Here is a 12,665-nt window from a genome sequence, read left to right on the forward strand (position 1 = left end):
GTCTATAACCTGATATAGCTTCCATATAAATCGATTTCCCGATTTGACTTCTTGAGTCCCTGGAAGCTGCAATTTTCGTCCGATTTGGCTAAAATTTTGCACATAGTTTTCTGTTACGACTTCTAACAACTGTGCCAAGTACGGTCCAAATCTGTCTATAATCTGATATACAGGGTGGCTGATGAAAGCCGCTACCAAAAAAAAATGTAATAACTTTTTTTCTATTTAATAATAATAATTTAATAATTAATTTAATTAATTAATTAATTAATTTAATTAATAATAATTTAATAATTAATTTAATAATTTAATTTAACATGAATAAAAGAAAAATGTATTCCATACACCGAAAAAAAAATGTAGCAATATTCATCATTGTAGCAATATTCATCAGCCACCCTGTAGCTCCCATAAAAACCAATCTCGCGATTTGACTTCCTGAGCCCCTGGAAGCCACAATTTATGTCTGATTTGGCTTAAATTTATCATATAATGTTCTGTTATGGCCTCCAACAACTGTGCTAAATACGGTCCAAATCGGTCTATAACCTAATAAACCGTCCTTCGGATTTGACTTTTTTGAACCCATGGAAGCCACAATTTTTGTCTGATTCAGCTAAAATTTTGCATGTGGTGTTCGTTATGGCTTCCAACAACTATGCTAAGTACGGTCCAAATCGGTCCATAACCTGATATAGCTCCCATATAAACCGATCTCCCGATTTAACTTCTTGAGCCCCTGGAAGCCGCAATCTTTGTCTGATTTAGCTTAAATGTTGCATGTGGTTTTCTTGTTATGACTTCCAACGACTGTTTTATGTAAAGTCCAAATCGGCCTATAACCTGTTATAGCTCCCGTATAGACCGATCTCCCGATTTGACTTCTTGAGCCTTTACAATCCGCAATTTTTGTCCGATTTGGCTGAAATTTTGCATGCGGTGGTCTGGTACGACAACCGCAAACATCTGTGCTGAGTACGGATGTCCGTTGTCTGTCTGTCCGTCTGTTGTAACCACTCTACAGTTTTCAAAAATTGAGATATTGAGCTGAAATTTGGCTCATATTCGTCTTTGCTGCACGGAGGTTAAGTTCTAGAAAGGGCCAAATCGGACCATATTTGGATATAGCTGCCGTATAGACTGATCTGCCGAATTAGGGTCTGAAAGTCATAAAAACTGCATTTATTTGACCGTTTTTGTTGAAGTTTTAAATAGTGAGTTGTTTTAAGCTTCCCGACATCCGACTCAAATACGGATCGGACTATATTTAAATATAGCTGCCCGATCTGCCGATTTAGGGCCTGAAGCCCATAAAAGTTTTATTTATTATCCGATTTCGCTAAAAGTTTAAATAGTGAGTGGTTGTTAGCCTCCCCCCATCTGTCCCAAATATGGTTCAGATCGAACTATATTTGAATATAGTTGCCATATAGACCGATCTGCCGATTTGGGGTCTTAAGCCTATAAAACCAGCAATTATTATCCGATTTCGCAGAAATTTCGGACAGTGAGTTACGTTTGGCCCCTCGACTTTCTTGTTTAATATGTCTTATATCGGTTCAAATTTGGATATAGCTGCCATATAGACCGATCTCTCGATTTAAGGTTTAAGATCCATAAAAGGTGCATTTATTGTCCGATTTCGCTGAAATTTAAGACTGTGAGTTGTATTAGGCCCTTCGACATCCTTTTTCAATTTGGCCCACATCGGTCCAGATTTGGATATAGCTACCATATAGACCGATCACTCAATTTAATGTTTTAGGTCCATAAAAGGTGCATTTATTGTCCGACTTCGCTGAAATTTAGGACAGTGAGTTGTGTTAGGCCCTTCGACATCATTCTTCAATTTTGCCCAGAACGGTTCAGATTTGGATATAGCTGCCATATGGATCGATCTCTCGATTTAAGGTTTTGGGCCCATAAAAGGCGCATTTATTGTTCGATTTCGCTGAAATTTAGGAGAGTGAGTTTTGTTAGGCCCTTCGACATCATTCTTCAATTTGGCACAGAAGAGTTCATATTTCGATATAGCTGCCATATGGACCGATCTCTCGATTTAAGGTTTTGGGCCCATAAAATGCGCATTTATTGTCCGATTTCGCTAAAATTTGGTATAGTGAGTTGTGTTAGGCTCCTCGATATCACTATTCAAGACGGCCTGGATCGATCCAGACTTAGATATAGCTTTCATATATACCGATCTGCCGATTTAAGGTTTTAGACCCATAAAAGGTGAATATATTTACAGAGTTCGCTGAAATTAGGCACAATGAGACCATTCGACATTCGTACCGAGTATGGTTAAGATCCGTCTATATTTCGATGCCATATAGACCGATCTCTCAATTTAGGGTCTTGGGCCAATAAAGGGAGTATTTATTGCCCGATTTCGTTGAAATTTGGTATAGCAAGTTGTGTTATGCTCCTCGACATAGCTGTTCAATTCGGCCCAGATTTGGATATATATATGCCGATGAAGATCTGAATAAATTATGCATTTTTGACCATATGACGAATATATTTATATCCGAGGTGGTAGGTATCCAAAGTTCTGCCCGACCGAACTTAATGCCTTCTTACTTGTTTTTATTTATTTATATTAATTTTATACATACATGCTTTTCTAACATATTTTATCCTCATATTAAGTTATGTTAAATTTTTTTTGTCATAAAGTTATGTTGAATATTATTTTTGGACTTTATTTAAGACAAAATATGTATTCTTGTGGTTTTTTATTTTTGTTTTATTCCATTTCTATATACATATATACCTATACAAATACTTATATAACTAATAATAAGTAAAGTTAATTGTTGTACATGACAATTTTATTTTTTCTAAATGAAAAAAAAAAAAAAAAATAAATAAAAAAAACTAACAAAAAAATCTTTAAGAGTCTAAGCATGGTCACGTTTTTATTCTTTTTTTTTTGCTGCCTCTCATTGGCAATGTCAACCAATTGTGCAGTAGTCAGCATAAAAATGCTTATATTAATGCATGGTGTTGATTACTTTTGATTGTAGTCTCGTTTTGTTTTTCTTCTTGGTGAGGTTATTGGTATTTTGGGGCTCGGAAAATGTCTAGTATTAAATATTTAAGCATTTTTCTATTGACACTGTTGTCTGCGTGGACCATAATAGAGGCAGCACCATCATCGGGCAAAAGGACTAGATTGCGTAAGTAAACATAATACATGAATAGTATACACTATTGCTATGCAAGATATTACTTTATTTTTTTTGGAAAGGTCCTACTTCAACTGGCAAAGTTCGACCATTTGTCAAAGATATGCAATCTACCCAAAGAATGCAAAAATACTTATAGTATATAAAGGAAATCGGGAGTAGAGTGAATTTAGGGAGAACATTTTGGTACATTTTGGGGCGTTTTGTTTTGACCAAATAATACATCTTAAATGGACAAGGGTTTCTTAGTTCTGTATAGGATTATAAGCGCTAGGTTAATGGTAAAGTGTGTGAAAAGAAAGAAAAGGTGTGGAGTAGGAGGGACTTCGGATGGTGCAATGAGTATTAATTCGTTGTGCTGGCAGTAGGTCAGGTCGCAGGCAGGTGGAGTTGGAGGTGCTACCCTCCAGTGGTGAGGATGGAGAGCAGTTCAATCTTGGGTCGCCTCAGACGGTTATGAGGAAGGTACAACAAAAGGTCTGTTTCGTGTACAAAAATGCAAATTTTGCCCATGAGGAACAGGGGCAAACTTCTTACATATCAATGAGTGCAGTCCGATTCGAGAAGCTCAATGATAAGGGGCCTTCTTTTTTTAGCCTAGTCCGAACGGTGTGGCGCAGTGCGACACCTCTTTGAAGAGAAGTTTTACATGGCATAGTACCGCACAAATGTTGCCAGCATTAGGAGGGGAAACATTTTTTTTGAGGGTTTCGCCAGGATTCGAACCCAGGCGTTCAGCGTCACAGGCGGACATGTTAACCTCTGCGCTACGGTGGCTACAGTGGTTTCGCGTAAAGTTCTGTGTTTTCAGTAAAAAATTGCAGGAGAGTAAAAACAGCCTTTACAAGTACTTTGCTTTTTATTGGAATAAAACAGCTGTTCGACGTTGAAAATTTCTACTGAAAAAAACCACCAGAAGAAATTTGCTCTCCATTACAAAATTCTCAAAATTTTACACTTTCCCGCTCTCTTCTACAAATTTGCTCATGAACAAAAACTTCTCACATTTCACTGAGTGATGTCTGATTTAAGTTTAAGCTGAATAGTAAGGCGCCTCCTTATTATAGCAGAGTCTAGAAGAAGTGCCGTAATATAACATCTTTTTGGGGAAAAGTTGTTTCATGGCAAAGTACCTTACAAATGTCGCCAAGAGATTATAATCTCTAAAAAATTTTTCTGATGTTCTCCCAGGATTCGAACCCAGGTGTTCAGCGTCAGAGGTGGTCGTGCTAACCCCTGCAACGGTCGCCTCCGATCTCTGCTGCTGGCAACTAAAGTACGCGAACCGACTTCAGCAACAATTCGCGCCAATTTTGCACAAATTTTTGAGTATGCGAACACTCCACTGGAGTTACATACTAAGCAACGCACAAAAGTTAAAGAGTTTTTAACTCAGTCTACGTTCTTAAAAACCGTCCCTTTTCTTTAAATCTGTTGCTGTTCTTACAAAAAGCGTCTCTGTTCTCAAGAACCTCTCTTTTCTAAAGGCCCATCTCTGCATTTAAGAACTTTCCCAGTTCTTAGAAACCGTTCCAGTTCTAAAGAACCGTACCTGTTCTTAAACAAGTCCCTGTGCTTATGAACCGTCCCTGTTTTCAAGAGCAGTCCTAGTTATTAATTACCGTCCCTGTTCTTAAGAAACGCCCATGTCCTGAGGAACCGTCCCTGTTTTTACCAACCGTCCCTATTCTTAAGAACTATCTCTGTTCTAAAGAACAGTCCCTGTTTTTAAGAACGTTTCCCTGTCGTAAGAACCGTCCCTTTTCCAAGAACTGTTGCTGTTCTTAAGAACCACCCAGTTTTAAAGAACCGTCGCTGTACTTAGGAACTGCACCCGTTACTGTTCTTAAGCGCAGTTCTTGTTCTTTAGATCAGGTCCTCGTTACTGTTTTACTGTTTCGCAACTTATTTCCGACTCTTTCTTTTTTTCAGCCTCATTTCTTAAAGTATGTCGTCGCTCCGATCCCCAACTAAACAAATGTGCCCGCAATTCATTGTATGCCCTGAAGGACCGTTTGGAATATGGTATACCAGAACTTTATATTCCACCCTTGGAACCTTTGATTATACCAGAAATCAAAATGAATCAAGATACTGGAGCTGTTTATCTTAAATCCACCTACCGTAATGTGGAACTTTATGGCATGTCAAAGTTCAACATTAAATCGTTCAACATTGACCCAAGCAAAATGAAATTCACCACAGTGATGCATTTCCCAAATCTAACCATGAATGCCGACTATGATATTGATGGTAAAATTATGATGATGCCTATGGAAGGAAGTGGACAGTGTAATGCCAATTTCAGTAAGTATATTTAACATCTCTGAGGTTTAAAATACGAACTAGAACTAGAAGAAATGATATAGTTCAATCGTTGCTCGATTAAACTGTACTAGTTCATCGACGTCAATATTTCCGGTTTCTGTTCATTAACCCAGTTCACTGCATCTAAACTAGTTCGTGGAATTACACTAGTTCATGGAACCAAACTAGTTCATTGAACTAAACTAGTTTATTGAACTGAACAAATTCATTGAAATAAAGAACTAAACTTGTTCAGTGACTTCGACTTTTGAATAGACTAGTTCATTGAACTAAACTAGTTCATTGAACTAGACTAGTTCATTGAACTAAACTAGTTCATTGAACTAGACTAGTTCATTGAACTAAACTAGTTCATTGAACTAAACTTGTTCATTGAACTAGACTAGTTCATTGAACTAGACTAGTTCATTGAACTAGACTAGTTCATTGAACTAGACTAGTTCATTGAACTAGACTAGTTCATTGAACTAGACTAGTTCATTGAACTAGACTAGTTCATTGAACTAGACTAATTCATTTACGTAGACTAGTTCATTGATCTAGACTAGTTCATCGAATTAAACTAGTTCATTGAACTAAAAGTTCATTAAAATAGAAAAGTACATTGAAATAAACTAGTTGATTGAACTACACTCGACCACTGAACTAGACTAGCTCATTGAAATGAACTAGTTCATTGAACACAACTGAAATAGTTCATTTAACTAAACTAGTTCATTGAACTTTACTCGTTCATTTAACTTAACTAGTTCATTGAACTTCACTAGCTCATTTAACTCAACTAGTTTTTCGAGCTAAACTAGTTTATTGAACTAAACTAGTTCATAATAATTTATTTAATTTGTTTTTTTTTCCTCTACAGCCGATGTTACGATGACCACTGTTATTTCGGGTGAACGTGAAAAGAAAAACGGCAAAACTTATTTGAAGGTTAGGGACATTAAAGTCAACTACAAAGTCGATCGGGTAAAGATTCACTTGAAGAATCTCTTCAACGGCGATAAGGCTTTGGGTGATCGCATGAATGAATTCTTGAATGAAAATTGGGATTCGTTGTCTGAAGAGTTGCGCCCATTGTTGGAAAAGGCACTTTCACGAGTGGTACGAACCTCAACTGATAAACTATTCAAGGCCTATAGTTATGATGACTTATTGCCCAGATAAATCAAAGTTTGGAAATATAATTCACAAAATTTTGTAAGCATTTAGTAGAAGCACAATTATTTATTAATTTTTTTTATATCAATCATTTTTTCAATTAAATAGTCTTTTATTTCAATAAAATTTGTCCCTTTGTACTAAAGCCCCTTTTCAATGGGTTTCTTTATTTTAGAGGATAAGATAAGGAACAATTATATCTGAAAAGTTACCTTTTGCGTCTGATTTCTGATATCTTCCGGCAGTGGGTTAATTCTGAAGTTTAGATTGGCTTGCATGTATCCTTATGGCTTCACCGCTTCTTTGTCTCTAGAGTCGGTCGGTCTCTTTACGAGCCTGTAAAGATAAGAGCAGAGTTAGGAGAGAAGCGAAGGGAACGCGTTAGGAAGTGAACAAATCGCGTTAAGACGTTAACGAATAACTGTAGGAACTGAACAGTTTACGTTATGTAGCGAACGGGTAGCGTTGGGAAGCGAAGGGGTCGGGTTAGAAAGCGAAAGAAAAACGCTAAGAAGCGAATGAATCACGTGAACAAGCGAAAAAATCTTGTTAGGAAAGAAAGGCAATGGGTCGCGTTCGAGTGCGAACAAATTGCGTTGGAAACGAATAGTGTTAGGAACTGAAACGGTTTCGTTAGAAAACGAACGAATCGCGCTAAGAAGCGAATAAACCGCGTAAGAAAGCGAACGAATCGAGTTAGGAAGCAAATAGAATTGGTTGCGTTTGGACGCGAACGAATCGCGTTAGAATGCGAACGAATCACCATGGGAAGTAAGCGGACCGAATTAGAAAGCGAACAAATCGCGCTAAGAAGTGAACGAATCGTGTTAGGAAACGAACGAATCGTGTAAGGAAGCGAATGAATCGAGTTAAGAGCCAAATGGGTTGTTGTTGTTGTAGCAGTTTGTTGTGTTTTATCTTTCGTGAGGTTGGTTCTGTTGAATATCAAGATCTGGGAAATATTCGACTAAGGTGGAGTGCGACCTGAGGGATCTGGGTCTGAGTCGAGTGGGTTTGGCAGGTTGCAATCGGGACAAACATTCCGCACGTTCGCATCATTCCTTGTTGTTGTAGCAGTGTCTTGTGTTATGTTGAATATACAGGTCCAGGAACACTGCAACTAAGGTGAGGTGCGTCAAGAGGGATCTGGGTCTGAAACGAGTGGGTCTAGCTGGGCAGTTAAACATGACGTGTGGTCCCAGCTCACAATCGGGACCATATCCTGCACGATGGCTTTATTTCTAGCTCTGTAAGAGTTGAGCATCTGCCAGATCGTAATTGATCCAGAACTACTCTGATTTGCCGGGGTAGGTCTATTTATTCAGGTGAAAGGCGAGGCGTTAGTTCACCAAGTATCACATTCACCCGATAGCTATTACCGCAACTGCTATCGTGTCTTCATGAATGTTGTCTAGACCGCTTTTTGTTAGAGGTTCTCTCTTGTAGCGCTCAACCTCACGCTTTAAATTAGGTATATCCACCTTAAGGCTTCTGGGCGGTGGATACCTATCCAGAAAGATGATGATGTGAATGATCCCTGCGATAAAACCCCAGAAGGTATTGCTTAGGCAGTATGTAGTTATGCCTTCGCACAAGTAGGATCTTTGTCTCCTGATCAAGGTGGTCCACGTGAGAACCCAGGAGACAGCCCTTCGCAACACGAAAAGTTGAAGAGAGCATAGTGGCGCTGCATAACTTACCACAGACGGGCCAATTACTTTGTACTTGGTCAACAGGGTTTCTTTGTCAGCATCCGAAGTCCTGCCGGCAAGTGACTTGAAGACCTTGTTTCTACTTTTAACCTTATCGCAAATTGCTGTGGCATGTGGGTAGAATGTGTAATAGCTGTCAAATATGACATAAAGTATTTTCGCGAACAGTGTGACTGAAGATTTGGTGTCATATCTTTAGAACTTTTGTAGCGAAATAAGCGGCAAATTCGTTGAGGTAGAAGTTTACCCTATCGCAGATGTCAACAATGGGTAGGGGGCCTGATGCCATGGTCGTACACTCTTCTGCATATGACACGATCTATATGCCATTGGGGGTGGCCACGGTAGCGCAGAGGTTAGCATGTCCGCCTATGACGTTGAACGCCTGGGTTGGAGTCCTGGCGAAAACGTTTTGGCCTGGCTGGAGGGACGTGTTGGCGATATCCTCAAATATTGGGTTGCCCAAAAAGTAATTGCGGATTTTTTTAAAAGAAAGTAAATGCTTTTTTAATAAAACTTAGAATGAACTTTAATCAAATATACTTTTTTTACACTTTTTTTCTAAAGCAAGATAAAAGTAACAGCTGATAACTGACGGAAGAAAGAATGCAATTGCCGAGTCACAAGCTGTGAAAAAATTTGTCAACGCCGACTATATGAAAAATTCGCAATTACTTGTTGGGCAACCCATAGTTTGGCATGACCCACCGTGACGAATGCCACCGATAGGTCCAGTGCAACGAGGACAGTCCGGTCACTTAGCCTGGGCTCATTAAAGCCACGACAAATTTGTGCGCTATTGGCATGCAAAGCAGTTGTTTTGCTATGCAGTCTTCGAAATTCATGCTGATGCTCGGCGAATGGAAATGCTCTAATGAGTCTGAAGAGGACTAGTCCTACAAGCGTTGTTGCAGTACCGTATTGTACACTGCGTGATTTGATCGTCTTGTCTATTGGTGAGAGAAGGGAGATTGGTCTGTATGACTCCCCTTAGCAGTAGCGGGATCACTCTGCCCGTCTTCCAGACAAAAGGTTCTATAAGAGTGTTCAAAGGCAGGTTGAGGCCAGTTGTAAGGTACTCGACTTCAGGTAGATACAGATTCTTTACCATCAGTGTACAGATTCTGTCGGGGTCCAACGCCTTGGATGACTTGGCGCCACGGATGACATTCGTAACTTCGTCCACGGTAAATTGTGATGACTTTTCATCGGCTCGGAGACTAAGGATACGACGAATGGCTCTTCTCCTAGCCTTGTCACTCTCGGGACGCTGAATAAATTGACTGTTGAACAACTTTGCGCGTCTATTCGGTTCAGTGACAGTTAGGTCGACAAAAACAACTCAGGTCCTGTCTTCCTTTCTACCGGGTTTCGGGAGTGATTTAACAGTAGACCACAGAATTCCTACACCGGTACCTAAGTTACATTGCCCCAAGAGTCCCAGCCACAAATGTCGCTTATGTTCATTGGCTTTCATGAAATTGGGCCGTACTTAGGGTATTCGACCGGTTGGTACAAAGCGAGCGGTTGCTGCGTTAATGATGACACTTAAGCGGCGATTGGTATACTCTCTGAAGACGAAATAATCGGCTTTTTTTTGGTTGGGTGGTCGGTCGATGGTAAGTATTGTGGAGAGGTGGTCTGATCCCAAAGAAATGACGTTATGCCAGGATACATCACTCAGGACATCAGGGGATGTAATGGAAATGTCAGGCGAGCTACTGCACCTTCTGGTAATCCTAGTGGGGGCATCCTCATTCACCGTGCAGAACGTGTTCTGCCAATGTTATGCCCCGCCGGTCGTTACCTAGGGGAGAATGCCATGAAACGTGAGGCGTGGTAAAGTCTCCTAGAACCAGACGATTATGGCCAATAACTGGGCCACAAGAACCAACCGGAGGTATGACGTTGTATAGCTCTATCTCGGCAGTTTTGACATCAATCGCCATACATTCCATGTAGGGGTCACAAACGCCAGGCGCAGGTAAGATGAGTCTATACTGCATCACGAAGGCAAATACTCAAGCGATCCTTACGTAGCGCATTGCATCCGTGACAACTGAGCAGGCTGCAGGTGCTGTTCAGCTTTGTCTCCTGGATTTTCATTGGATTTTGACGAAATGTGGTTTACATATATACCCGAGGTGGTGGGTATCCAAAGTTCGGCCCGGCCGAACTTAACGCCTTTTTACTTGTTTTTATTACTTTTGACTTTTATTTCATTTAATATGTTATTTTGCTAAACCTATACTAATAAGCATATAATAAATACAATTTAAAAATAGATAAAAAATATAAAAACAATGAAACAAAAGATAAGATTGGAAATAATTATCACACTAACCACAATTTCAGTGGCATTTTTGAAAACACATTATTCCAAAGCCCATGGAAGATATCGGCGAGACCCTTTTCCAGATCTGGTCTTAATTCGGCAATAACCTCATTGCCATTTTGATTAAGGAACGAATTAATGGAGGCAGCTAGAATTTCATTGCCATTGAAGAGATTATTCAAATGAATGCGCATGGAGCCAACATTAAAGGTAACTTTCATGTCATCAATGTTGATAACTTCCTGAAAAACATTAAACATTGGAAAACAATAACAAATATCTGTAGCAATTTCAAATACCTCTGGTGAATTCTTTAAACTAATTTTGGTATAAACCGATGTCTTGACATCTTTCAGGGCCAAACGTACATCGCCATTTCCCAACAGTGGCAATACCAATATATGACCATTTAAATTATATTTGGCTCGTATGCGTAGCAAGGGAATTTCCAATTCAAAATTCAGCAGCTTCTTTTCCAAATCTAAACTAGAATGATACATAATGAGAGGATATTTAAAACATGCAGGTTTTGTTTTACTCTAATCATTTTTTGTAACACTTACACAGCTCTCTTTACAGTGGCATTTGAGGGACCTCTTATGACTAGATTTTGAAAACCTCCGGCTAAAATTAAATTACCACTACCCTTTTGTACTGAAACCTGATCTATGTGTAAAGGTTCAAAGCCATTGACTCCAATTTCTGGTATACCCGCAGCCAAAGCTGGAAAACATCCTTCGAAAAGTTTGCGAAAACATTTATCCTCATTGGGATTGGCACGGGGACAGGTTTTTAACCAAGATGCTGGAAAAAAAAGAAAAATAAATTAAATTTCTAATTGTATTGATGGAAAATTTAAGCTCCAAGTGAAGTATAATTTGTCTTTTAATAATCAGGGACTTCTGAGATGAGATAGATGGCGGTAGTAGTATGAAAATAAATACGTTCGTGAAATATGGCAACCTTCTAAAACATGTGTTTTAAGTTTCAAACGCTCGATCTTAAGATTTTTATTTTAAGAACTCGAAAGTAAATGATCTCAGTACATTGTCAAAAATGGGAAAATTGGTAAATATTGAAAAACGTTGCACAGATCCATGAATTAAATTTGGAATTGCTTCAGCATGTACTTTATTCGCCCGATTTAGCTTTCTTCGGATTATTTTTACGTCCTGTTGCTATTGTTGTTGTAGCCACATTTTCATGTGGAGGTTGCGATCCTCGTCAAGTTCCTGTAGGTGAGCATGCTCGTTCCAGTCCAAACAACAGATCGCCAAGGGAACAGGGTGACCATTGGTTATTTAAAGGCGACAATAATTCGCCTTGTCATATCGAGCATCATAGGCACTCTGTATTTGTGCAATAGCCGGTGCTGCCCGGCCTCTCATTGAGCCTCTCCGCTGATTATCCACGACTGACGTTGCGCAGCTACTCCGTATGGTGCATTCCACTATCCACAATCTGTGGACGCGCCAGGTAGCTCGCAGCTTAGCTTCTCGTGACAGCAATGAGCACCACACAGATCGGACCTTAATGTTCCAGCCTGTGTGGTGCTCCCGTGCAAGTTTTTTTTTATACCCTGCACCACCTCTGTTCAGATTTTGGTATAGCTCCCATATATATCTTTCATCCGATTTAGCCTTTTAAGGCTGTAGTAGCCACAATTTTGGTCCGACCTTTACAAAATTGTGCAGGAGGCGTTTCATTTTATGTCCCAATAAGTGTGTAAGATTTCATCAAAATCGGTTTAGATTTAAATAAAGCTCCCACATATATCTTTCATCCGATATGGCCTTTTAAGGCTGTAGAAGCAATAATTTTCGTCCAATCTTTACCAAATTCGTCATGAGGCGTTTTATTTTATGTCCCAATATGTGTGCAAGATTTCATCAAAATCGGTTCAGAGTTAGATATAGCTCCCACTTATATTTTTTATCCAAT

At 39.3% G+C, this 12,665-nt stretch overlaps 2 protein-coding genes across 2 annotated transcripts; one reads left to right on the forward strand and one right to left on the reverse strand.

The window, feature by feature from the left end:
- Nucleotides 1-3,017: 3,017 nt before the first annotated feature.
- On the forward strand, nt 3,018-6,783 carry LOC106088465 (protein takeout). Its single transcript, XM_013253989.2, has 3 exons — nt 3,018-3,182; nt 5,124-5,498; nt 6,382-6,783. Exons 1-3 carry the CDS (start codon nt 3,083-3,085, stop codon nt 6,681-6,683), a joined length of 777 nt encoding a protein of 258 aa, XP_013109443.2. The 5' UTR covers nt 3,018-3,082; the 3' UTR covers nt 6,684-6,783.
- Nucleotides 6,784-10,633: 3,850 nt separating this feature from the next.
- Nucleotides 10,634-11,535, reverse strand: LOC106088464 (circadian clock-controlled protein daywake; the record flags this gene model as incomplete). The annotated part of the gene is made up of 3 exons (XM_013253988.2): nt 10,634-10,966; nt 11,024-11,210; nt 11,288-11,535. Coding segments are annotated over 3 exons (678 nt in total), but the record flags the coding sequence as incomplete, so codon positions are not given.
- Nucleotides 11,536-12,665: the final 1,130 nt, after the last annotated feature.

Source organism: Stomoxys calcitrans, chromosome 2 (genome assembly GCF_963082655.1).
Source record: "Stomoxys calcitrans chromosome 2, idStoCalc2.1, whole genome shotgun sequence".
In the NCBI taxonomy this organism is placed as follows: domain Eukaryota; kingdom Metazoa; phylum Arthropoda; class Insecta; order Diptera; family Muscidae; genus Stomoxys; species Stomoxys calcitrans.